General features: G+C 45.5%; 1 protein-coding gene across 1 annotated transcript; it reads left to right on the forward strand.

The window, feature by feature from the left end:
• Positions 1-10,879, forward strand: PLPBP (pyridoxal phosphate binding protein). The gene is made up of 8 exons (XM_080658995.1): positions 1-178; positions 3,052-3,159; positions 3,237-3,272; positions 3,771-3,846; positions 5,807-5,941; positions 7,613-7,755; positions 8,446-8,544; positions 9,435-10,879. The coding sequence occupies exons 1-8, from the start codon at positions 80-82 to the stop codon at positions 9,564-9,566; spliced, it is 828 nt and encodes a 275-aa protein (XP_080515121.1). The 5' UTR covers positions 1-79; the 3' UTR covers positions 9,567-10,879.
• The last annotated feature ends 12,412 nt before the right edge of the window (positions 10,880-23,291 follow it).

Consider the following 23,291-nt stretch of genomic DNA (forward strand, 5'->3'; position numbering starts at 1 on the left):
AGACGTAAGTTGGGCTGGACCGGAAGGTGGCCTCATCCCTGGGGTGCCGGGGTCTGTGTCTCGACGTTCGTCCCTTGGGATGTGGAGAGCTGGCAGCATGTCGGCGGAGCTGGGAGTCGCATTTGCTCTGCGGACAGTGAAGGAGCGCGTGCAGCAGGCGGTGGCGCGGCGGCCGCGGGTGAGGAAGGGAACCGCGTGGGGACGATGGGCGGCCGCCGTGAGGAGGGGGACACCTGCGTGGGAATAGGTCGTCACGGTGACGCAGAGGGCTCTCCCGGAGGGGCGGGGCCCGTCCGCCGCCTTGGCAGTGGCACGGGTTGTAAAGCCCCGAAAAGCTAGCGAAGGGCTGGCTCCCTCGGTGGCCTCGAGATGAGACTGGCAGGTTTCCTGGAGGTTGGCTTACTTGCAACAGAAGGTATCCGCCATCCCGGGAAAATGACCGATCCCCAGGCATCGCGGCTTTTGCCCATCCCTCTTCGTGTAGGAATCAACAACCTTAGCGGACGGGAGAAGGGTCAGGCCTGTGCCCACCAGCTGCAAGAAAAGACGTCTCCTACAAGAGCACCCTAAGGAGGCCAGATCCGCCTGAGATCACGTGTGTGGCAGCGCCTAACAGCTAGTAGATGCTCAGTAAATGTCAGTTCCTCCTGTAGCCGGTGGATTGTTGCGGCGGGAGGGAGCTGACATCTGATCCCCTTAAGGGGAGACTTTTTTTTCCATATATATTTTTTGTCTTCTCTTGGAATTTCATTAGACTAAGGGTCAGTCAATATCTTACCCCCTCGGATGGTGTGGAGTGAGACACACCTCAACAGAGAGGTCAAAGGTTTCTCCTCAGTACTTACGGTGTCAGAACTCAGAATGCTGCCCTGGCTGGTTTGGCTCAGTGGATAGAGCTGTTGGCCTGCGGATTGAAGAGTCCGGGGTTCGATTCTGGTCAAGAGCACATGCCTGGGTTGCAGGCTCGATCCCTAGTGGGGGACGTGCAGGAGGCAGCAGATCAATGATTCTCTCATCATTGATGTTTCTCTCTCTCTCCCTCTTCCTTCCTCTCTAAAATCAATAAAAATATTTTTTTAAAAAAATAACTCGGAATGCTGGCCTGGAACTCGTAGACACAGAGTGTATTGGTGGTTGCCAGAGGGGAGGACTGTTGGGGGAATGGGTGAAAGAGGTGAAGGGATTAAGAAGTACAAATTGGCCCTAGCCGGTTTGGCTCGGTGGATAGAGCGTCAGCCTGCGGACTAAAGGGTCCCAGGTTCGATTCGGGTCAAGGGCGCATGCCCGGGTTGCGGGCTCGATCTCCAGTGGAGGGCGTGCAGGAGGCAGCCAATCAATGATTCTCTCTCATCATTGATGTTTCTATCTCTCTCTCCCTCTTCCTTCCTCTCTGAAATCAATAAAAAAGTATTTTAAAAAAAAAAAAAAAAAAAAGAAGTACAAATTGGTAGTGACAAAATAGTCACGGGGATGTAAAAAGTACAGCATAGGGAAAATAGTCAACAATATTTCAATAATTATGTATGGTACCAGGTGGGGACTGGAAATATCGAGGGGAACACTTTGTAAAGTATATGATTGTCTAATCACTATGCTGTACACCTTAAACCAATACAAAATAATATTGAAAGTAAACCATAATTTAAAAATAAATTAAAAAACGAATGCTGGCCTAAGACAGAAGACCTGTATTAGTATAGCCGTTCCTTGGCCACTAGTTAGTACCTTCAACAAGTCACTTAGCTACTCTGGTCCCGAGTTTCCTCATCTGCGCAGGCAAGGGAATGAACTCTGATTGCTCTGAGCTCACTCCTGGAGTTAATGGTCTATGATTCTCAGCGATTCTCCAAGATAAACTAGGGGTTTCCCTAATAAACATCACATTTGGAGGTTTTCCCAGCATAGCTCTCAGGCAGACTTGCTGCCTATTTTCACCTTTCTGTTTGGAAACCTTCAGTTCGTCAACATAATCCTGGGAGTTGTGACATGATGTTATAAAGGTTAATACACCCTCAGAAGGAAGAAGAAACTCTTTGTAATTGACCTGACTTCTCAGGCCCTTTGAGAATACTGATTCTGTAAAAATCGCAAAAGGGTGATGGGGTACCTGAAAACTGACCTATGTAAGGAGAGGTGAATCTCTTCTCTTACTGCTTCTGTGTGGATTTTGTTGCAGTAGAATTTGGGGAAACCTGGCTCTTTATGTAACGACCATGAGAAGGGGGTCGGATAGGTCTAATCCTGAGTCCAGAGTTTTTGTTCATCCTTGCCTCAGGTCTGCCACTGGTTCTTGATTAGATTGAACAATAGATTATATAGTTATTCTAAGCAGGCCACTTTTGAAAGTGAATAGGATCAATGTTAATAATTATACCATGACCAGAATGAGTTTCCAAAACTGTTAATATGGGGGTTTCAGAAACCAGAAGTGGCCTTCTTTCTAGTCAGAGAGCGGTGCCTTCCACTACTGGTGATTTTTTTTTCTTTATTAAAAAAAATATTTCTTTAATATTTTTAGAGAGAGAGAGAAACATCTCCTGCATGCCCCCTACTGGGGGTCAAGCCCAGCAACCCAGACTGGAATTGAACCAGGGACCTCTCAACCCACTGAGCCATACCGGCCAGGGCAATTAAGTGATTCTTAAACTTCCAACCTTGGTGTGCAAGAGAATCATCTGGAGAGTTTGTTTAAAAAGGACATTCTCAGACTCCAGCCCCAGAGATTCAAATTCAGTAGGTCTGGAGTGGGATCCAGGTAATGCTGAAACAATTGGTCAAAGACTGCATTTTAAGGAAATGTACTACTTTTACTTACCTGCCCAGCTCTCCTAAGAAATGTCTTTTGCTAAATATTAAAGTAGCTAACAGATTTAGATGCAATGCATTTGAACAACATTATTTGGAACTGATCTCCCTGCAGTACTGGAAAAATGGAGCTTACCAAAAACAAGTTAAGATCTATGCTGATCTGTTGTACAGGATCTATCTTACAGGACTTACCAGGATAATATTCTCATATATTCACTTATCTAGCTCTTTCCCTCTTGGCAGGACCTCCCAGCCATCGAGCCCCGGCTAGTAGCCGTCAGCAAAACCAAACCTGCAGATGTGGTGATTGAGGCCTACAGTCACGGCCAGCGCACTTTCGGAGAGAACTATGTAAGAGTCCTTTTCCAAACTGCCTTCGGAAGAATCATGTTTGCCACACTTCTGACGTGTCTTTTTCTACCCTGTAGGTTCAGGAACTGCTAGAAAAAGCATCAAATCCAAAAGTAAGTAGCTATCTGAATTCTTGCGTTTGTATCTAAATCTAGGCATTTCAGTTGAAAATTAGACCCATGTTGGTGTTTGAGTTTTAGAGCAGGAGGTTGGGTTGGCAGTAGAAATGTCCACAGTCACCTTGAGCCCCAAATATTTCTCAGATTTTCCTTCTGTATTAAAAGACTATAGTTTTCTCTTTTGCAAGTTTTTGAAAAATGGTGGTTTTTAGGAGCTTGCTATAATTTTGGATCCTTTTGAGATTTGAAAGCTCTAATCAGTTCATTCTTAATGGGCAATATCTGAAAGATGGAGGGAGTTGATAGGAACAAGGAAGAGAAAAAGAACAGAAGCCTTAAATGTTTTTCTAAGTATCCTTAGGAGCCTAGCTGAAGGTGGTGGTAGTGCATTATTGCATAGACATGAAAGGTCAGAAGGGAGTGTGCAAAATATTTGAGCCAGCTAGGCCTCCGTAAAATCTACATCAAACTTCTTTACCTTTTTCTCTTCAGATTCTGTCTTCATGTCCTGAGATTAAATGGCACTTCATTGGCCACCTGCAAAAACAAAATGTCAACAAATTGATGGGTAAGATAAACTCTTTATATGAGCGTATGGTTTTTCTTTTTTAGTTTGTTAACATGTTGAAATTGATTTTCAAATGTTAAATCAATCCTACATTTCTTGGGATAAATTTTACTTGGTCATGAAGTATTATCCTTTTAAAATAATGTTGCATTTTATTTGTTAGCTATTGCTTAGAATTTTTGCATCTATATTCACAAGGGACATTCATCTCTAGTTTTCTTTTCTTGAAATGTCTTTATTTGGGTTTCATATCAAGGGTAATGCTGGCCTCACAGAATGAATTGGGAAATATTTCCTCCTTAAGTCTTTTGGAAGAGTTTGTGTGGAATTAGTATTATCTCTTCCTTAAACATTGGTAAGAATTGGTAAAATTTACCAGTGAAACCTTGAGTTTACTTTGTGGGAAGGTTTTTAACTATAGTTTCAATTTCACTAATAGAATTAGGGCTATTCACATAATCTGTTTCTTCTTGGATGAGCATTGGTACTTGTGTCTTTCAAGGAATTTGTCCATTTCATTAAATTAATGAATTTATGGGCATAGGGTTTTTGTAATTCCTTTTGTTATCCTTTTAATATCTGTAGAGTCTATAGTGATGTCAATTCTCTCATCCCTGATATTAGTAATTTCTGTCTTCTTTTTTTCCTAGTCTGTCTGGCTAGAGATTTATCAATTTTATCAAACTTTTCAAAGTTGGATTTTATTTTTCTCTAATAGTTTATTATAATATGTTATATAAGCAAAAATAATGATGTATTGTGGAGTTTATAACATGTAAAATCAACATACATGACAACAATAGCATGAAGAATGGAAAGGAAGAAACAAAAGTACACTATTATAAGTTTCTTAAACTTTACGTGAAGTGGTATATTAAAGGTAGACTGTGATAAGTGAAACTCAAAAGCAGTCAATAAGGGGGTGGGGGACAATGGGGGGATAACGACACATATGTAATACCTTAATAAATTTTTAAAAAGCAGTCAATAAAATAATACAATTAGAGTTATAGTTATAAGTCAGCAAAGGTGTTAAAATGGAATAAAAAATATGTGAAATGGTATCTCAGGGTGGTTTTTATTTACATTTCCCTCGTGACTAATGAAGTTGAACATTTTTTCATGTGCTTATTGGCCATTTGTGTATCTTCTTTGGAGAAATGTCTTTTCAAATCGTTTGTTCCTTTTTTTTAAATATATATTTTTATTGATTTCAGAGAGGAAAGAAGAGGGAGGGAGAGATAGAAACATCAATGATAAGAGAGAATCATCACCTCACACTGGGGATCGAGCCCGAAACCCGGGCATGTGCCCTGACCGGGGATAGAACTGTGACCTCCTGGTTCATAGGTCGATGCTCAACCACTGAGCCACACCGGCCGGGCCTTTTGTTCATTTTTTAACTGGGTTATTTTCTTTTGAAGTTCCTTATATACTCTAGATATCAGACCCTTATCAAATAAATGATATGCAAACATTTCTTCCTGTTCCATGAGTTGTCTTTTCACTGTCTTGATGGTATCGTTTCTAGCACCACCAACCCAGAAAGCTTAAGAACATGGTGATATCATGCCAGAGAAATACTTTGGCTTCCACTTGTTATTCTTTTTTTATTGTCCTTGACCCGTTTCTCTCCAGTTTGAACTGAGATTGAATCAGACCAAGCCTGCTATTAGGAATCTCTGCAATTATTAGCTTCTTGGAGCATATGAATACATATGCTGCATGATTATGTTATGTCAGGATTTTCCTCTCCTTATTTGTTTTTGCTGATTAGACAGCAATAGTTAACACTTGAACTTATATCTAGTAAAACTTTCATATAAGTTTTATTAGCAGAACTGGGACTTAACTGTCTTTTTCTTTTCCTTGGAAATTATTTTTCCATCAACCGAAAGATGTGTTGTATGTTGTTTGCTGCAGTAGAGTATGTAATTGCCTTGCCTGTTTCTCATTACAGCTGTCCCCAATCTCTTCATGCTGGAAACAGTGGATTCTGTGAAGTTGGCAGACAAAGTGAATAGTTCATGGCAGAAAAAAGGTTCTCCTGAAAGGTTAAAGGTTATGATCCAGATTAACACCAGTGGAGAAGAGAGTAAGTGACCAGACCTGTATTATAGATTTTTCTTCCCTTAGGATGGTTGACGCCCAGGAAGAATGGCAGGCCTAATTTATCTGATGGCTAAGGTTATCACAGGCCTTTAAGTAAGCAGTGTTATGTAGGATCTAGATGGCAGGATAGCCAGTACACATAGTATTCTTTAATACATTATGATTTGTTATGTCTGAATTTTGGAGCAGACCAACAGGGAGAATCAAGGAGATTATGACTTTGATCTCCTGAAAATTCCCAGAGGTCACCATCACTCCTGAAAGAGATTGCAAAGTTACATGAGAAGTTACTCTTCCTGGGTCCTAAAAAATAAACTACTCAGTGATACATTAGGAGAAAATAGAAGGAAAATCACTGTGAGCACCAGGCAGTGAATGTCTTTCCAGGCTTGGTTAACAGTGTAGCACAGTGAACAGAGCATGGGCTTTGAAATTAGACAAACTTTGGGTTTGAGCTCCACCACTTTCCAGCTTCGTAATCTTGCATAAGTTACTTAACCCCTCTGACCTCAGTTTCCTTGTCAGGCAGTGAAATCATAATAGTACCTACCTCAGAGGGTGATGTGAGGATTGAATGTGCTAATAAGGTAAAGCTGTTGGCGTAGAACCCTGTATACATTTTACTTGTTAGCAATTTGTTTACAGATCAGTCATATGCTTTCAACCATCAGAGCATGAGTACTAACCAAATCTTAGCCTGAAGGAGTTCAGTGTATGCATCTGTTTTCCAAACAGGCCCTAGAGTCAGCCTTCCTGGGTTCAAATCTTAGTTTCACAGCTTCTGTTTGTATGACCTTGGAAAAGGTACTGCGCTTCCCTATGCCTCGTGTTTAGAATAGTGATAGTAAGAATACTTGCTTATTAGAGTTACTGTATTAAATGAAAAGCACTTAGGATTTACCACTTGTTCTGGCACATAAGTAAATACACATTTTAACATATATATGCGCACCTAGGTTATATATTACATTATCAATGTAGTTAAATCTGAAATTGACTCCAGATCAAATCTATTACATCATTTCTTGATAATTAGCTATAGTTTTCCCTAATTAAATTTTGAAGTGAATGTTCTTAACATCTCCATTTGATAAATGAGGGAAAGACAGTATTAGTATCCTTATAACTGCGTAACAAATAATCATTTGTTACAGATTCCTCCTCTAGCTGTTAATTAGAAAGTTCTGTTAAATTTAGCAAATCATATAGTCAAAACTGTGTCATATAGACTTTATTTTAAATTCTTTACAATTTTACTAATAAATTACTAAAACTATAGAAATATCAGATTTGGAAAAATAATTCTCAGGTTAATCTGGCATTTTTGCAATGAGGATCTTCTTGATGTCCCAAGTAAAGCAATGTGGGGGTTTTTCTTTTCCCTGTGCCCTAGCTGTTCTCAGCTCAGATATTGAGATCAAATAGAGTTCAGTTTATAGTTCTTCCCTGGAGAAATTCAGAATCTGACCAGAGGGGGAACTACATGAAGCTCTCAAATGTTACTCTTGGACTTGAGAACAAGTTCTTGCCAGAAGTCCTCTAGTCAGAGGATCACCTCCTCTATTATAAGCAAGAGATGAAAGTGGACCCTTTCTCTGGCTACTTAAAACATTTTGGTATAAGGGTCTTCTATTTTATTTTTATTTTTGTGAAGGTAAACATGGCCTTCTACCTTCAGAGACAGTAGCCATGGTGGAACACATAAATGCCAAGTGCCCCAGCCTGGAATTCGTGGGGCTGATGACCATAGGAAGCTTTGGGCATGATCTTAGTCAAGGACCAAATCCGGACTTCCAGGTACTGGGGGGATTGCTCATGTGCTGAAGAAGTATCTCAGCAAAATGCTGTTGCAGGGCTGGCTAATTATATTGCAGTAAATTTCAAAGATATCCCAGATGCTGTCTATCAGGTGTCATAACCCTCTTCCAAACTCTTTTTATTAGGAAAATAGAACAGGTTCCCGAAACCCCACATTCCTTTCTCAATTCCGTTTGAACCTGCCTAAAACAAAGTTTTTAGAGAAAATGAGCCCTAGTCGGTTTGGCTCAGAGGATAGAGCATCAGCACGGGGACTGAAGGGTCATGGGTTTGATTACAGGTCAAGGGCATGGCCCATATCGGCATGCATGTGGGAGGCAACCAATCGATGTGTCTCTTTCACATCAGTGCTTTTCTCTCTCTGCTTCTCCCCCTCCCTTCCACTCTCACTAAAAATCAGTGGAAAAATATCCTTAAGTGAGGATTAACAAAACAAAAAAAGAAAGAAAATGAACCCTTTCTTTTTCATTCTTCTCCAGTGACTAATAGTTTTCTTGAAAGAAGGAAAATTTGCTAAAAAAAAAAAACTTTCAGTAACTGCTGGCAATTTTGACAGGCCTTGAAACCATGAGAAATAAATAATCTTTGTCAGAGATGTTCAGATTCAGCCACTCTCAGTCATCCTTAGAGAGGCAGGAATAAAATATGTGTCACACTTCTTTCTGTCAGATGTTAGTGTCCCTCCGGGAGGAGCTGTGTAAAAAGCTGAACATTCCTACTGACCAGGTTGAGCTGAGCATGGGCATGTCCATGGACTTCCAACATGCAGTAAGTGTCCTTCTAGGTACCATTTGATGGGAGGGTCCAAACGGCCACAGCAAGCATCAGGTTTTGCTGGAGAAACCTTTGAAATGCCTCATTGTAGCAATAGGGCATCGAATAGCAATGATTCTCAACTGTTCCAATATTCCCCATCCCCTTCTTTTCATAAATGAAAGGTATGGAAATTATAGCCTGACACATTATTTTTAAACTCGGTATAATTCCCTAAGTGGCATCTAAAGGAAAATAAGAAATTAAACTCTAATTTTTAAAAAGGTATTTTTTCACTATGTAAATGCTTGGACATAGCTATATGACAGTAAGTCTGATGCTTAATCTTACGTGTAAATTCACCATTAATGTAACAGCTATAAAAATACACTGATATAGATGTGCTATGTTGGCAACTCAAATACATGATTTTCTGGAACAGTAAATAACTTGATAAAGTTCTAGAAGTCAAAGTATAGACTTCCCTCTATGTGGACAGTAGCTGCATTGCTGGAAATTGTATATATTAAAACAGTACAAAAATGCTTTGTGTTTATAAGTAAAATGGAATTAGATCCTGTGCTGAGACAACAATAAGGAGGTTTTTTCATCATCTGACCAGGGAACATTAGAAAGGTGTGTGGGCTGCAAGACAACTCCTCACTGTGCTGCTGTGTCCCACACACAGCAGGACTGTGTTAGCCCTGTGAAAGCCATTTCTAAAAAACACCCCTCCGAGGTCATGTTGCCCCCAGGAGAACCACTGCCAGTCATCCTCCTAGGCTGCATTATCATTCTTCCTCATAGAGGCCCCTCGAAAGACAGAATGAGAGGCACTGCTTCAGCATTGGCTGCAGTTCCTTATTTTAAACTCAGCCCTTGATACTTGCTCTCCTTTCCCACAGATTGAAGTAGGATCTACGAATGTCCGCGTAGGAAGCACCATTTTTGGAGAGCGAGATTACTCAAAGAAACCTGCCCTGGACAAGTCCGCAGCAGACCTAAATGCCCCTGTGGAGGTGGCACAGGCACAGTGAGCCACAGAACAACCAGCAGTGGCTCGCAGCCCGGGGACCCTGTCCAGGAAGACTAACTATGCACTCACCGAGTTTTCATTTTGATATTCCCCTGTTTACAGCACAACCATGCTCTCCTTGTGACCTGGTGAGAGCACGCCGAGGATCATGTGTATTGATGGGAACCATCTGTATTTTGTGTCTGACATAGGAAGCTTGCTTCATGTAATGGCTTTGGATTGGATTTGAGAAATCCTGACATTTCTGCAGAACAGATACCAAATCAATAGCCAGGAATTGAGTTCAGTACTGAATCCTGCACAGGAGTACAGTCAACCCATGAATGCCTTTCCCAGCTTAAAATTTGGTCACTGATGCCTGTAATGACAGATGCCAGAGTCAGAGGAATTCCCATTTGTCATCCACTTTAATAGAAAACTCCCTGTGATTACCAACTTCATACAAACCCCCGCTGAGGAATCATCTTCACTATTCTGCAGCAAGGTGATTTTGCCTACCTTACCCTACCCCCCATTTCCACCCTGCCCAATAAATATTTGTTTCTACTCTGGAATAGCAGTACATGTAACTTCAGGAAATGGCTCAAGTTAATGCTCCGAACCCCAGTGGTTGTTGATGAGAATTGGTGTCTTTGGTCACCCTGTAGTGTTGACCCTGAAAAGTATAGGGGTAACGGAAATGGGACTTGAGCCTTTTTAACATCCTCCTGAAGAGGCAGGACTTTGAGTTTTTTCCCTGGGCCCTACAGTGATGAGAACTTAATGACATGATTTCTTGTCCACCATAATTCTCTTTAAGGTGATTTCTTATCAAGGACCAGTGAATCGTGTAGCTCCCCAGAAATGAAAGATTCCTTCAAAGCCAGTTCAGGTTGACAGTATCAACAAAGCCTGACTTTGAGGTTCCTGTTCCTGAGGAGCACTTTCTGGGCACATTTATAGGCCTCCCCCTTCCCCTACTATATTGATAACCCAGAACTGCAGCTCTTCTTGTTTGTTAATAGAGAGCAAGATATTAAAAAACCAGAAAGCACACTTCTCAGATAGTCATGACAGATGACTTTGGTCTGGGTTGTTTATTTCCTAGATGTTTTTTCCTATTTATTCAATCCCCAATCTTTAATTTTATGAAATAACTTTCAGACAGGATGCTGCTGCCAAATGTAATTTTGTAAAACTTCCACCATTATGATCCCTGCACTGTTTCAGTCAGCAGAAGAATGTGATATTTCAGAGTCTATTAAATAAAAATGTGAGTTTGAATTATGCCATCTGTGCCCATTACAAAGCAATTAAAAGCTTTATTTTTTTATGATCTGGTGTAGTGAGTATAATAGGAGGGGGGCATTGGAACAGACAGGATGTAGCTGTGCCCGTCACTGGCAGCATACCAGCTGGCTTTTGAGAAGAGTTTCCCATGGGTCACAGATGCAGCCACACCATGGATGAAAAAGGGATTCTGAACTTTAAAGGGCAAGAAATTGAAATGGCATTTTAAGAATTACAAAATAGAGGTTACCTACCTCTTGCTGCAAGAAACTTTTAAATTGCCTCTAGATGGCGACATTGGCTAACCTGCTGGGCAAGCACTGGCGCTCCACTGTCAGCAAATTACCTTCCAACAGACTCACACTTCCTCTCATACCTTCTTTACAGACAGACATGAAGGCCAAAGGGGTACAATTTCCCCAAGTGATATGGCTGACTCTGGCAGCGCCACCAGGTTCTTTCAGATGACATCCTTTGCTAACTCAGCTGAGGGTCCTGATGGTGGCTGTGGAATCCTTTGGGAAAGGTAAAATGGTCTGAGCAAAAAGAGCTCTCTGGCTTGTGCCTAGAGATGGAGAACAACAGTGGTGAGCCATGGGATGCTGAGTCAAACCCGGAAAAGGAGTAGAAAACAAACTAAGTCTCTCCTGTGTACCCACAGCAGGCCAAAACCTTTGCAGAGAGAAAACTGAGCAAACTTATGCTTTGTCTTTTGTACACATGACAGGCAGCAGGTCTGCAAACTTGATTTTCATCAATGCAGTGACAGCATCCTTGGCAAATTACTGAGTTACAACAGCACCTCTTAATACTCAAACTATTCCACGCCTTTTAAAACATTCATGGCACGTAAAACACTACCCCATATATTCTCTCATTTTTCCCTCACAGCAGTTGGTAGGGGAATTTAGGCTATTTGCCAGCATGTTTGTGGATTGGACAATTGTCTGAAATCAGAGCAGGTTGGAAACAGGGCAAGAAATAAACTCAAGATGATTCCTGGACCAGAGCTTGGCCATTACACCACACTGGCATCTTCTGTTGTCCCAGGCTTTAACAATTGGTAAGGGGCATATTCTTAGATTTACAGGCTTAATTTAAGAGACACTTATTACCATAAAAGAAAAGTATGTTTTTAGTCTGTTGTAATTGTTGAAAACTGACACATCTTAATGCAAAACAAACTTTGAAACCATAAGCAGTGAGGATGAGAAAGGAGAGAATTGAGCCCAGCCTGAATGGAGTTAGCCTCCTCTTCTGTCATCCCATTTCCCAGCACCAACATTCCTTCCCCCAAACTCAAACTATTCCACAGGCTTCGAGGCTCCAAGGATACAGCACTGTGCCCTTCATCCCCTAGATCTAAACCAGCAGTGAATTCTGTTCTCTAAGGCTGGACAAGGAGGACTGAGGTCAAAAGGGACTTTCTTAAAATCCAAGACATCTCTGCCCTTCCAAAAAAAATCGTGGCCTCATGCTTCCCACCAACGCTCTGAAAGAGGAAGGGCTCGCCCACCAGTTCCGAAGGGCTGTGATAAGTAAGGGTGGATGTCGTTATGGTGCAACTGGAAATGATTTGCTCTGGGAACTGTGACTGTCTTTACCATGAAATCAGTTGCCTGCTATTACATCAGCCTCATGACTAACGGCAAAAGAATCCAAACCATCCACCAAGATGTTTTACTAATCTGCCCTCTCCCCTCAGAGGCACATAGGTAAAGAAAAGAGCCTCTTTCCCACCCAGATTGCATGGACAGGCCTACTCCATGGCTGGCTGTGGTTAAGTAGCTATTTACAAGGTAAGAGACCCTTATTAAGTTTCTCTCTATAATCACTTCAAGGTCCCAAAGGACCTCAGAACTAACATTTTTTTCCTTATAAAGTCCAGCAAAGATGAGCTGAAATGGCCTGTGATGGGGACTGGGGCTGAGGGGGGGCGGGCACTTTGGGCACCTTTCTTGTATTGAAAATAAATTTTACAAGCTCAAGCGCCTGAGCTTTGAGATCACAAAGGAGCAGAAGCCACCCTAGGAGTGCGGGGTGCCTTCTAAATGGTTCCTTCCCACAGGCTGGCTGCGCCTCCCCCCCCCCCCCCCCCCCCCGCGTGCGCTCCAGCCTAGGGAGCTGTGCTGCTCTGCAGCTTTGGAGCTACGCTTGACCCAGCTGCCAATCTCCAAAATAAAATCAATGTGTGACCTTATTCACCAGCTGTACCGAAGAAACTAGCACAAATGAGGGCCAACTTTGAAGCCAAAAAGGGAAGATGAGATGTTGGGAGAGAGAGAGAAAGAGGGGGAAAAAACTTGGCTGGACATGAAAGGTGTCTTGTCTGTCTGTTCCCCATTAGGCGCAATTCTCTTGCAATCTGCAGCCTCAACATTATTCTCTTGACCAGAAACTCTCCTGAGAGATAGTGTCAGAAGGAAAAACAAATAGAATAGCATCTCTGACAGCAAAGTCACTTAAAATCCTATTTGGGGGGGGTGCGATGAAGGGGGCCATGTCAGCACGTGGGGGAGGGCACTCCTCCACAGCAGGCCACCTGTGGAGACACATTTACCCTGGGAAGGGACAAGGACAGGACAGGAAGGGGAGCCCAGGAGAGGGCTATGTGCAAGGCCAAGGCCAGCCCCAGGAAGCAGAACTCCCAGTCTTCTGCCCTCCCAGCCCTTCTAATGCTTCAAGGTCCACGTGGGTGCCTTCCTCTGCTGTGCACTCAACACACAAATCCCCAGTACTGGGCTTCTTTGGGCCCCGTAATGCATGGAGAGGATCCAGAGGATCGCTATAGGAAAAAGTGGTCCCCGTTTGTCCTAATGTCACTTTCCCATTTCTGACTGCCACCAGCAGCCATAGAACTCAGTTCTCCCTGTCAGCTGGCAGCCACAGCCGGCTCCCCAGGCAGCAAAGGCCCATTCTCCCTAAGCCCCTTTGACCTGCCTTTGAGCTAAGCCGGCTACTCGGGAAGCCAGGCCCCACCCTCTCCAGCAGGAGCTCAGGGGGTGAGGATTCTGGAGTGAGGGGTGCAGGGCAGGAGAGGGCACCATTCTGTGCTCAAGTTTCTGGGGCAGACATCCTGTTATAGGAGAGAACTTCTTTTAAAGGAAGAAAAACTAATCAGAAGAAAGAAGCAAGAGCCTTTCCCTGCCTTTCGGACTTGTTTATTACTAGGATATCTGATTTCAGCAGAGGAAGCCGGCACTGAAGCAAGGTTTTTATTGGCCGTGAGCAAGAGGAATTCAGGGTTTGCCTTTGATTTGGCTTCCCCAGAACATGAGGCACTGAAGAGTGCTCACTGCTTTGATGGAGCAGCTCAGGACTTTGCGGGGTGTCCCCCGACCCCCGAACTCCGTTTTCTGAAGCACCCACTAAAATTCAGGGGATGAGGGTGGAGAAGGGGCCCCAGAGTGGAAAGCGGCCTCATAAACATTTCAGAGAGGAGAGCAAAATAGGGGACAAAGGTAAAAAGTTCTGAAATTGGCTCCAGGGAAGCACAAGTGAGGCCATGCTGGCCGCCCCCCTTCCCCGAGTGGGGATCTGGAGGAGGGAAGGTCTGGTTTGGATGAAAGCAGTGTCTCTAGCAGACAGAGTGAGGCAGGCTGCATGTTTCTCCATGGAGAAACAGGGCCCGGCCTGATGGTTTCAATGTGTGAGGAAGATAAAGGCAGAGATCTGCAGAGGCAGCCTCTGCCAACAGCACTCCTCGCTGGGGCCTGGGCCGAGGCTGGCCTATGGGGAGGCGGGATTACCAGCTGGGCTCCAGGCTCGAGGAGCTGCGGCTGATCCCAGGGCTCCCCACCGACACCTTCACCCTCAGGCAGCCGCTGTTTGGGGTCTGGAGCCCCAGCCAGCCTGATCTTATCTAGTCCCGGGTAGCCTTCCTGCCTCCTGCTAGCTTCCAAAGAGGGGCATCTATGTGACTGGAGAAAGAGGGAGGGTGTCCCTCCATTTGGGGGCTCTGGGTGAGCCCAGCAATCTCCCTTTCTCCAGTTTTCCCTCCGGAAGAACCTAGGAGCTGAGGTCTCTAAGTATCCCATGCTTTGCCTAGTCTTTACCCATTGAGGGTAGGAGTCAGCTGCCAAGGGTGACCTGCCCTGACTGAAGAGGGCAGCCCCTCGGGCGGAGGATGGTTCTGCCTGGGTATGGCTCTCTTCCTTTTCCAGGTTTGTGCCCAGAGGATGAAGGTCACCCTCTCCCTCTCTGGGAGCGTAAGTCTTCACAGGCCTCTGTATGTGCCTCTGTGACCGGTCACGGGCATCTCGCAGACAGAGTATGCACCGGGGCTGTGGTGTTGGCTGTCCGTAGCAGGGCTCTGCTCACCTGGGAGGCCCAGGCCCACTTTGGCAGCCACTGTGCCGCTTGGCACTCTGAGCTGAGGCCCAGAGCCTGGGGCAGGGGGTGGGGAATGGGGAAACAGGGCTCCCACTGTGTCCACTTCAAGGAAGGCAGGCATCAAAAGGACTTTATGCAGTAAGTTTGGGAACATACACGGAGAAGAGCTGCAGGGGTAAAAGTAGATGGACACACACACACACACACACACACACACACACAGCGCTTGCTCCAAGACTCTGGCACCAGTCTGTCTGGGTTTGAATCCCAAATCTGTTCCTTACCAGTCAAATTACCTTGGGCCAAAGACTTTACCCGCTTGGTGCCTCAGTTTCCTCATCTGTAAATAGGGGTGATATTAAGAGCAACTGCCCCAAGTATTGCTGTGAATTTTAAATGTGATAAAGCGTGGAAAGTGCTGTGCACAGAACCTGGCACGTAGTGGAAAGCTCAGCAAAGGTTAGGGACTGCAGGCTGGACCAGCCGGGTTGGGCTTCACAGCCTGAATCTCCATGGAGAAACAGGGCGGAGTGCTGATGGACAGAGCAGATAAGGATTGTTGGGAAAACTGTTGCCTTCCTTGGTAAATGAAACGTGATCCTCCAAGGCTGAGGAGGAAGGGGTCCCTCCAAGAAGCAATTCAAGCCCTGAGTGTCCACAACAAGCTCCCTCTTGGGTGTCTCACTGAGTGTGGCTTGCACACACGCTGCCCAAACACGGACACCCAAGCCTTCCCTTCCCCCCTCCCCACAGCTTTAAACTGAAGACCTAACTGGGGACTGGGGCATAAAAACAGCAAATCAGCCAGAGTGAAACCAAAACTGGATACTCTGGCTCACACACCCTGGGCGTCAAGACGCCAGTGACACACCCAAGCTGCCTGAATAGTCCCCAGGACCGGAGGCCCAGAGGGAGGGCTCCTCTTACATTTCTCCCAGCCTCCCCTCCATGACCACGGCCTCCCAGGGCACTGAGGCAGCCTGATAGGTATTAGGTAACAAACCCAACCTCATGCACAGAAGTCTGACCTTGACCTTCCAGAGAGAGAGTGAGAGAGAGAAAGCGGGCGGGGCGGGGGGGGGGGGGGGCGTAGATGCACAAAGAGGGCAAGAGAGAAGAGGAGAAAAAAAGCACAGAGAGAAGGCCCAGCCGGCGTGGTTCAGTGGTTGAGCGGTGATCTATGAGACAGGAAGTCACGGTTCGATTCCTGGTCAGGGCACATGCCTGGGTTTCAGGCTCGATCCTCAATGTGGGGCATGCAGGAGTCAGCCAATCAATGATTCTCTCACATCATTGATATTTCTCTCTCTCTCCCTTCCTCTCTGAAATCAATAAATATATTTTAAACACACACAGAGAGGGGGGGGAGGAAAACGAGGAGAGGGAGAGGACAAGACACACAAACTATAAAGGGTCAGCCCCAAAAACCAGCCCACTGTGCACCAAGAAGGCAGCTGCTGCAGGGTATCAGGGTTCCATACTAAGACAGACTCTTCCAGAAAATTATAAATCCAACCTGCCAGGCTGCTGCTGAGCCTCCACTGTGTGTAAGTGAGGGTCCTCTTTGAAGCACCCCCTGACTAGAGAGGCTTCCCACTGGCTCCATGCCTGCTGAGTGACCCATGGGGAAAGAGCCGTGGTGTTGGGAGAGGGGGACAGTGACCCAGAGAACCAGTCTTGGAAACCTATGGAGAGCCACTGGGAGGTGGATCTCCCACAGGCTGGACATGCAAACCCACCGCAGACAGGGAAGCTCTCCCAAGTACGGAGCCTCCTTTAGGGGACTGACAGCAGGACCAGGTAAAAGCCACCGCTGGGGGGCAGGATTGGGAAAGACCACTGCATTTCATTCTAGACTCTTCCACACTATTTCATTTTTAACCATATGCGTGTATTGCTTTGATATAAAATAATTTTTGTCTACAGTGGTGAAGCGAGAAGCAGGCTTCGCTGTAGAGAAATGTTTGAAGTTTGCCTCAACCTCAGCCCAGCCTTGGCTTTGAGCCCTGCAAAAGGAGACCCCACTCCTCACTCTCACCAGCCCTACTGAGCCCAGTGCTGGGGAGGACCTCCAGGCTTGCCCTTCACCTCTCCTCCAGCCCAGAACAACACCTGCAACTTTCTCCACCAAACGGCGTTTTGCTCCTCCTCTGTTTTCTTCAGTGCTGCTTTAGGCCTCCCCCAGGGTGTGAGGGGCACAGATGTCTGAGCCTGGGTCCTGGCCATACTTGCCCACCTCAGTGCAAGGTAGCAGGTGGAGTGGGAGGGGTGTCTCTCCCTCTTGCTCGCTGTGCTCCAACCACACAGGTCCCTAACTCTTCCTTGATTGAACACAGCACAGAACTCTGACCTTGACCTTCCAGAAAGAGAGTGAGAGAGAGAAAGGGGCAGGAGGGAAGAGATGCACAAAGAGGGCAAGAGAGAAGAGGAGAATAAAAAGCACAGAGAGAGGGCCCAGCCAGCGTGGTTCAGTGGTCCACCTCACTTCCACTTGCTGTTCCCTCTGCATGGAATGCTCTGTCCTCCCAAATCCATGGGGCCTGCTCCCTCATTCCTACAGAACTTTGCTCAAAAATCACCTTGTCAGAGAAGCCTTCCCCATCATTCTTCATTCCCTTATCCTGCTTAATTTTGCTTCATTGATCTTATACCATCTACTAGATTATACATAGGTATCTACACATTACCTGGCTCCCTCTGCTATCATGTTAGCTCCACGAAACCACAGACTGTCTTTAGGTTTATTACTATATCCTCAGTGCCCCAAACACTATCTGGCACATGGCAGATACTCAATAAATATTGTTTAAATAAATGACGAAGGTCTCAGTAACACTTTGTTGAACAAGTTAAATAAATGTCTTCTCTATCTGTTGGACACTAACACAAGCTGGGAATCATAGAAATAAAGAAAAGAATTCCCTCTTCTGGGACCTTGCATTGTAGTGGGGGAGTCAAATATGTAAGCAGTGAAGTATAACATAGAACGAGACTATGCAGGCACCAATAAGAAAAGTAGCTGCAAGCCCTGGGAGCAGCAGGTTAGCTGACATTTACTAAGGACTCGTATGTGCCAGGCTGGGGTGTTCTCTGACACCAATTCTTCAGTCCTCTGACATCTACTGGGTGTCCTATAATTTAATTCAGTTCTGACACTGACAACTCCGAGGTTGTCAGACCCCACAGGTTAAAGGCTCAGTCCCACAAGACTGCCTCTACTTCAGATGTCAGTTGCAAGTCCCAGGCCACCTATATGTCTGACTAACTGGCTATAAATCATCAGAGATTTCTATAACTCCCTCCTTTCAAAAAAATTTTTTTTGGTCGAGTAGCTCACAGAACTTAGGAAAAACTTACATTTGCTGGTTTATTACAAAGGATATAACGCGGGGACAACCAACTAGAAGAGATACATAGGGCAAGGTATGGGGAGAGGGAACATGGAGCTTCCTTATCCATTCCAGGTGAGCCACCCTCCCAGCACCTTGATGTGGTCACGGACCCAGAAGCTCTCTGCAACGAGTTGCTCAAGAGGGTTTGTAAAGCTCAATGTCCAGCAGCCCCCTTCCCTTTCCTGGAGGCCGGTGAGTGGGGCTAAAAGACCAGCCCTCTAATCACTTGGTCTTTCTGGTGACTAGCCCCATCCTGAGGTTATCTAAAAGTACCACTCTATACTTACCTGGCAGGGGAGACACCATGATCACCAAGTGGTTTTCCCAGGGCGAGGCTTACCCATTGCCCTCCGGATGTGTTGACCCCTGAGATTTTCTCCAATGTGGGAAACTCAACTACACAATTTGTGGTAGTAGGGGGCTGCGTTCGCACTCTCCCCAAAGAAAAAAAGTTACCACCCTAAGTCACCTCATTAGTATAATTTCAGGGGTTCTCAGGGTGTCCTTGGGGATAACAAAAGATATTCCTATTGCTCAGGAAATTCCAAGGGTTGTAGGAGCTCTGGGTCAGGAACCAGGACAAAGACCAAATATATTTTTGAATCATACTGCACAGGCTTCATTTACATATGCCCACATACGACAGGTCCAAATGTAGAGAATTTTTATGAATTTATTGGCCAAACTGACAATTGCCAGAAAGCAAACTCTCAATGGATTGAGAAAATGCTCTGGAGAATGGCAGTTTTGCAGCTTATTTTATACTAGAGGCCCAGTGCACGAAATTCATGCACCGGGGGGCAGGGGCAGGGGGGTGCTTCAGCCTGGCCTGCATCCTCTCACAGTCCAGGAGCCCCACAATCGATTGCCCAGCCAGGGCTCTATGATGGATCGCACCAAAGAGATAGGCCCCGTCCACCCAGCCAGGGCTTCCTGATGGATCATCCCCTCAGAGGGAGGCCCCACCTACCCACTGCAGCCAGCTGGTTGGTGGCCTGGGCCTCCCTCTTTGGGGCGGTCATGGAGGCCCCCCCCCCATTGATCACCCCACCGGCCAGTGGCCTGGGCCTCACTCTGCAGGGCGATCATGGGGCCATGGCGGGGCCCTGACCAATGGCATCACACCCGCCTTGGCTGGCCTAGTGCCAGTAGGTGTCATAGCATGGTCGTCCGGATGGTCGTTCCACTGTTCAGCCATTTGGCTGATTTGCATATTACCCTTTTATTGTTATAGATACTACAATGAAAGGAGACCTAAGGAGGATTACATGAAATCTATTGGTGGTAGATGACGGGTGCCGGGGGGGGGGGGGGGGGTTGGCAGGGTAGAAGAAAGCAAAGCAGAGTAATCTCTGGGATTGGAAAAAAAGCAAAATGGAGAGACACATACTTCCTTTACACAGGTGGGTATAGGATAGTTAATACCTAACATTTACAGCACAGAGATGGTATTCAGGGAACAAGATAATGAGGGATTCTGTGGTCTTGTGCTTTACTGCACAGATTACTCTGACATTTCAAAGTTATCTTAGATGCAAAAAGACAATAGACTGGCTCACTTAAGGTAAAGATTGACCTTTGTCAAGGAAGCTACAAGCCTAGGACCAGACTACCTGCCATGACTTTTTAGTTAGGAATTTTTATGTTCAGATCATCCTATGTGGTTTCTCTGTCTCTGAGTTTGTAAGGCCTGCCATGCAGGCCTCCCCTGAGCCATGAAGTGGCTCCTTTTTCACCCACACATATAACTGGCATCATCATCACAATCCTCTGAAGTGAATGCTGTTTCTTCCCCATTTCACAGATGAGAAAACGGAGGTGCAGGTAAATTAAGTGACTTGCCCAAAGTCACATGATAGATAAAATGGAAAGACAGGATTTGAATTCAACTTCAGAGTTCATGCTCTTAGCCGCTGTGCTCACAGCGAGGAGATATTCCATCATCTGGGAGAATGTGAGTAGATTTCACTCAAAGGATGTGTCAGATTTTAATAGAGACAGAGATTATAAACCCTGAAAATGTCTAAATTATACACAGGTAGCTGGTATGTGGTGAAATCTGAGCACAAAAGGGAAGCCCTTGCAGCCCCATCTAGACAGGAATGAATTCTCATCCATTCCTTCTGGTTGAGGCACAAACGTCTGTCTTGAGTACTCAGTGTGAATGTTCCAACAGGACAGGCAGTTCAACACAGTCCCCACAGGGAGGCACGAGACAGGGAAGAGGGGGACAAAGTGCTCAGAAGACTGCCCAGTAGAGCCATCCTGGGAGGGAAGTGGGAGAATGGGGTTGGGGGCAGGATCACAGGCTATGTGCCTCCACTGTCTTTATAAGCTAATGGAGCCCTAGAGAAATGTCACATTTGCATTATTGATTCAATTATGGGCTATGTTCTTACCCACTGTCGTCCTGGGTCTATGTTAGGACCTTGCCTCTGAAAGGCAACAAGGCACAGAGGGAGTAAGAAAACCTAAGAATCGAAAGGCCAGCATCCAGGGAGGGGCCTCAGCCAGCTGGGAGAGGAGAGCAGGGCCTGGAGCTGGGACGTGCTCTGATTCTATACCTGTGTATAGCCTCCCAGCAGTCCTTTTTCACCCCTCGCCTTCTTTTGAGTGCTGAAGCTCCTTTGAAAAGTTTCTGTCTTCCTTGACTCCCTTAGAAGAATAGGGGAGGGGATCCTGGTTCTACCACCAGATCTGGTTTGGGAATGGACATCTTTAAAGGTTCAGCTCAGAGAGGGGACCAGGAATCAAAATGAAGAAACTTCAAAGGAGTGAAACTCATGGGGGAATTGTTGAGAGCCCCTTTCCTCCCCTAGAAATTATAGAGCATGGCAATTAAAAAATTGTGCCCTGACCGGTTTGGCTCAGTGGACAGAGCGTCGGCCTGTGGACTGAAGGGTCCCAGGTTCGGTTCCGGTCAGGGGCATGTGCCTTGGTTGTGGGCACATCACCAGTGGGGGGTGTGCAGGAGGCAGCTGATTGGTGTTTCTCTCTCATCGATGTTTCTAACTCTCTATCCCTCTCCCTTCCTCTCTGTAAAATATCAATAAAATATATTAAAAAATAATAATTTAAAAAATTAAAAATTGGAGTCCAGCCAGGCTGGTGTGGCTCAGTGGTTGAGCATTAACTTATGAACCAGGAGGTCATGGTTCGATTCCTGGTCAGGGCACATGCCCAGGTAGTGGGCTCAATCTCCAGGAGAGGGCATGCAGGAGGCAGCAGATCAATGATTCTCTCTCATCATTGATGTTGTTATCTCTTTCTCCCTCTCTGAAATCAATAAAAACATATTTTAAAAATAAATAAATAAAAATTTAAAAAATTGGAGCCCAGAATACCTGGTTCAAATCCTGGTTCTATTACTTACTGTATATCCTTGGGCAAGTTACTATTAAGGCACCTCTTCAGCTCAGCTGCCTGTCTGTTCAAACAGTCATCTTCACCTTGCTGTGAGGACTGAGCTAATTCTCATAAAGTGCAGTCAACAATGCCTGGCACAGGATAAGCACTCAGCGATGTTAACCTCCTTTTGTGCAGGTCCTGCCGTAGCTCTGCTCTGCTCCAGTCGTGGCAACAGGGGACAGCGACTGTCACCCCATTTCCACTCTCAGCTGCTACCAATGGAGGGCCTGGTCTAGCCTGGGGTAAAAGGCCCCAGTCATTCCTTAACAAGGGGAATTGGATCAGCATTGATGTTGGGGACAAGAGAGAGGTTGGCCTGCAGCTAGCACCTGGCAAAGGCAAGCTTTTTATGAGAGGGGCATAGCATGTAAGCCCCCAGACCTTCAAGGGAATACTTTTGGTCTAGATGAGTCAGGTGGGTTACACTTCTACCCCAGATTGGACTAAAACTTATCCCTTGCTTCAGTCAGGGTTACTTCAGCCTGGTCCCTATTATCATGGTTCCTTATCCCTACTCCATTCAAGAGCTTATCACACACCAGGGACTTTGGGCAAACTCCCTAGCTAGATTTCCTGACATTGGGACCTAAGTTTGAGTCATCCTTCTATCTCAAACAAACCTCAAGACAAAAAGATTTTCATGTAGGCCACTCACTCACTCCACCCTGCCTCCCGGAGGACAAATAACCAGGAGCTTCCTATCAGAAAAGCTGTGAGTGGCTGGGAGAAAAGAGCACTTAAAAAGGAATCAACCCTGGCCTATAGCTCCGTTGGGTAGAGCGTCATCCCAATACACCAGGGTTGTGTGTTCGATCCCAGGTCAGGGCACCCAGAAGAATCAACCAATGGATGCATAAATATGTGAAAGAACAAATCTCTCTCTCAAAAGCAATAAATGAAAATAAAGAATCAGAAGGTAAGTTCACACCTCTGGCTCTTTATTCCTCAGTGAATGATTCCGTTTCCTCATCCACTCTTTTAAAATGGGACAGTAACCCCAGCCCCATTCACCTCCCTGGGTAGGTACCAGAAGCCAAAAATGATGAATAACAGACAGGACAGTGTTTTGTAAATGTCTTGGCCAAGCCCCTCATTCCTACCAGTGGAGAGGCATCACCTTATTAAAAGTCATTTGGCCTCTTTCAGCCTTAGGCAATGGGTGTTACAGTGGGATTCCTTTCCAGACTTGGAGTTTCTTCATTTAGCAAACAGAGCTGACCGAAAAGCTGTGTGGCCCAGGCCAGAGGCCTTCTTTCCTCTCCTCTCTTCTCTGGGAAGTTTTCCTCTCCTGGGCACAGGAGGGGTGGATGGCAGAGCCTGCCCTG

The sequence above is a fragment of the Plecotus auritus genome, assembly GCF_963455305.1.
Source record: "Plecotus auritus genome assembly, chromosome: 3".
Taxonomy (NCBI): Eukaryota; Metazoa; Chordata; class Mammalia; order Chiroptera; family Vespertilionidae; genus Plecotus; species Plecotus auritus.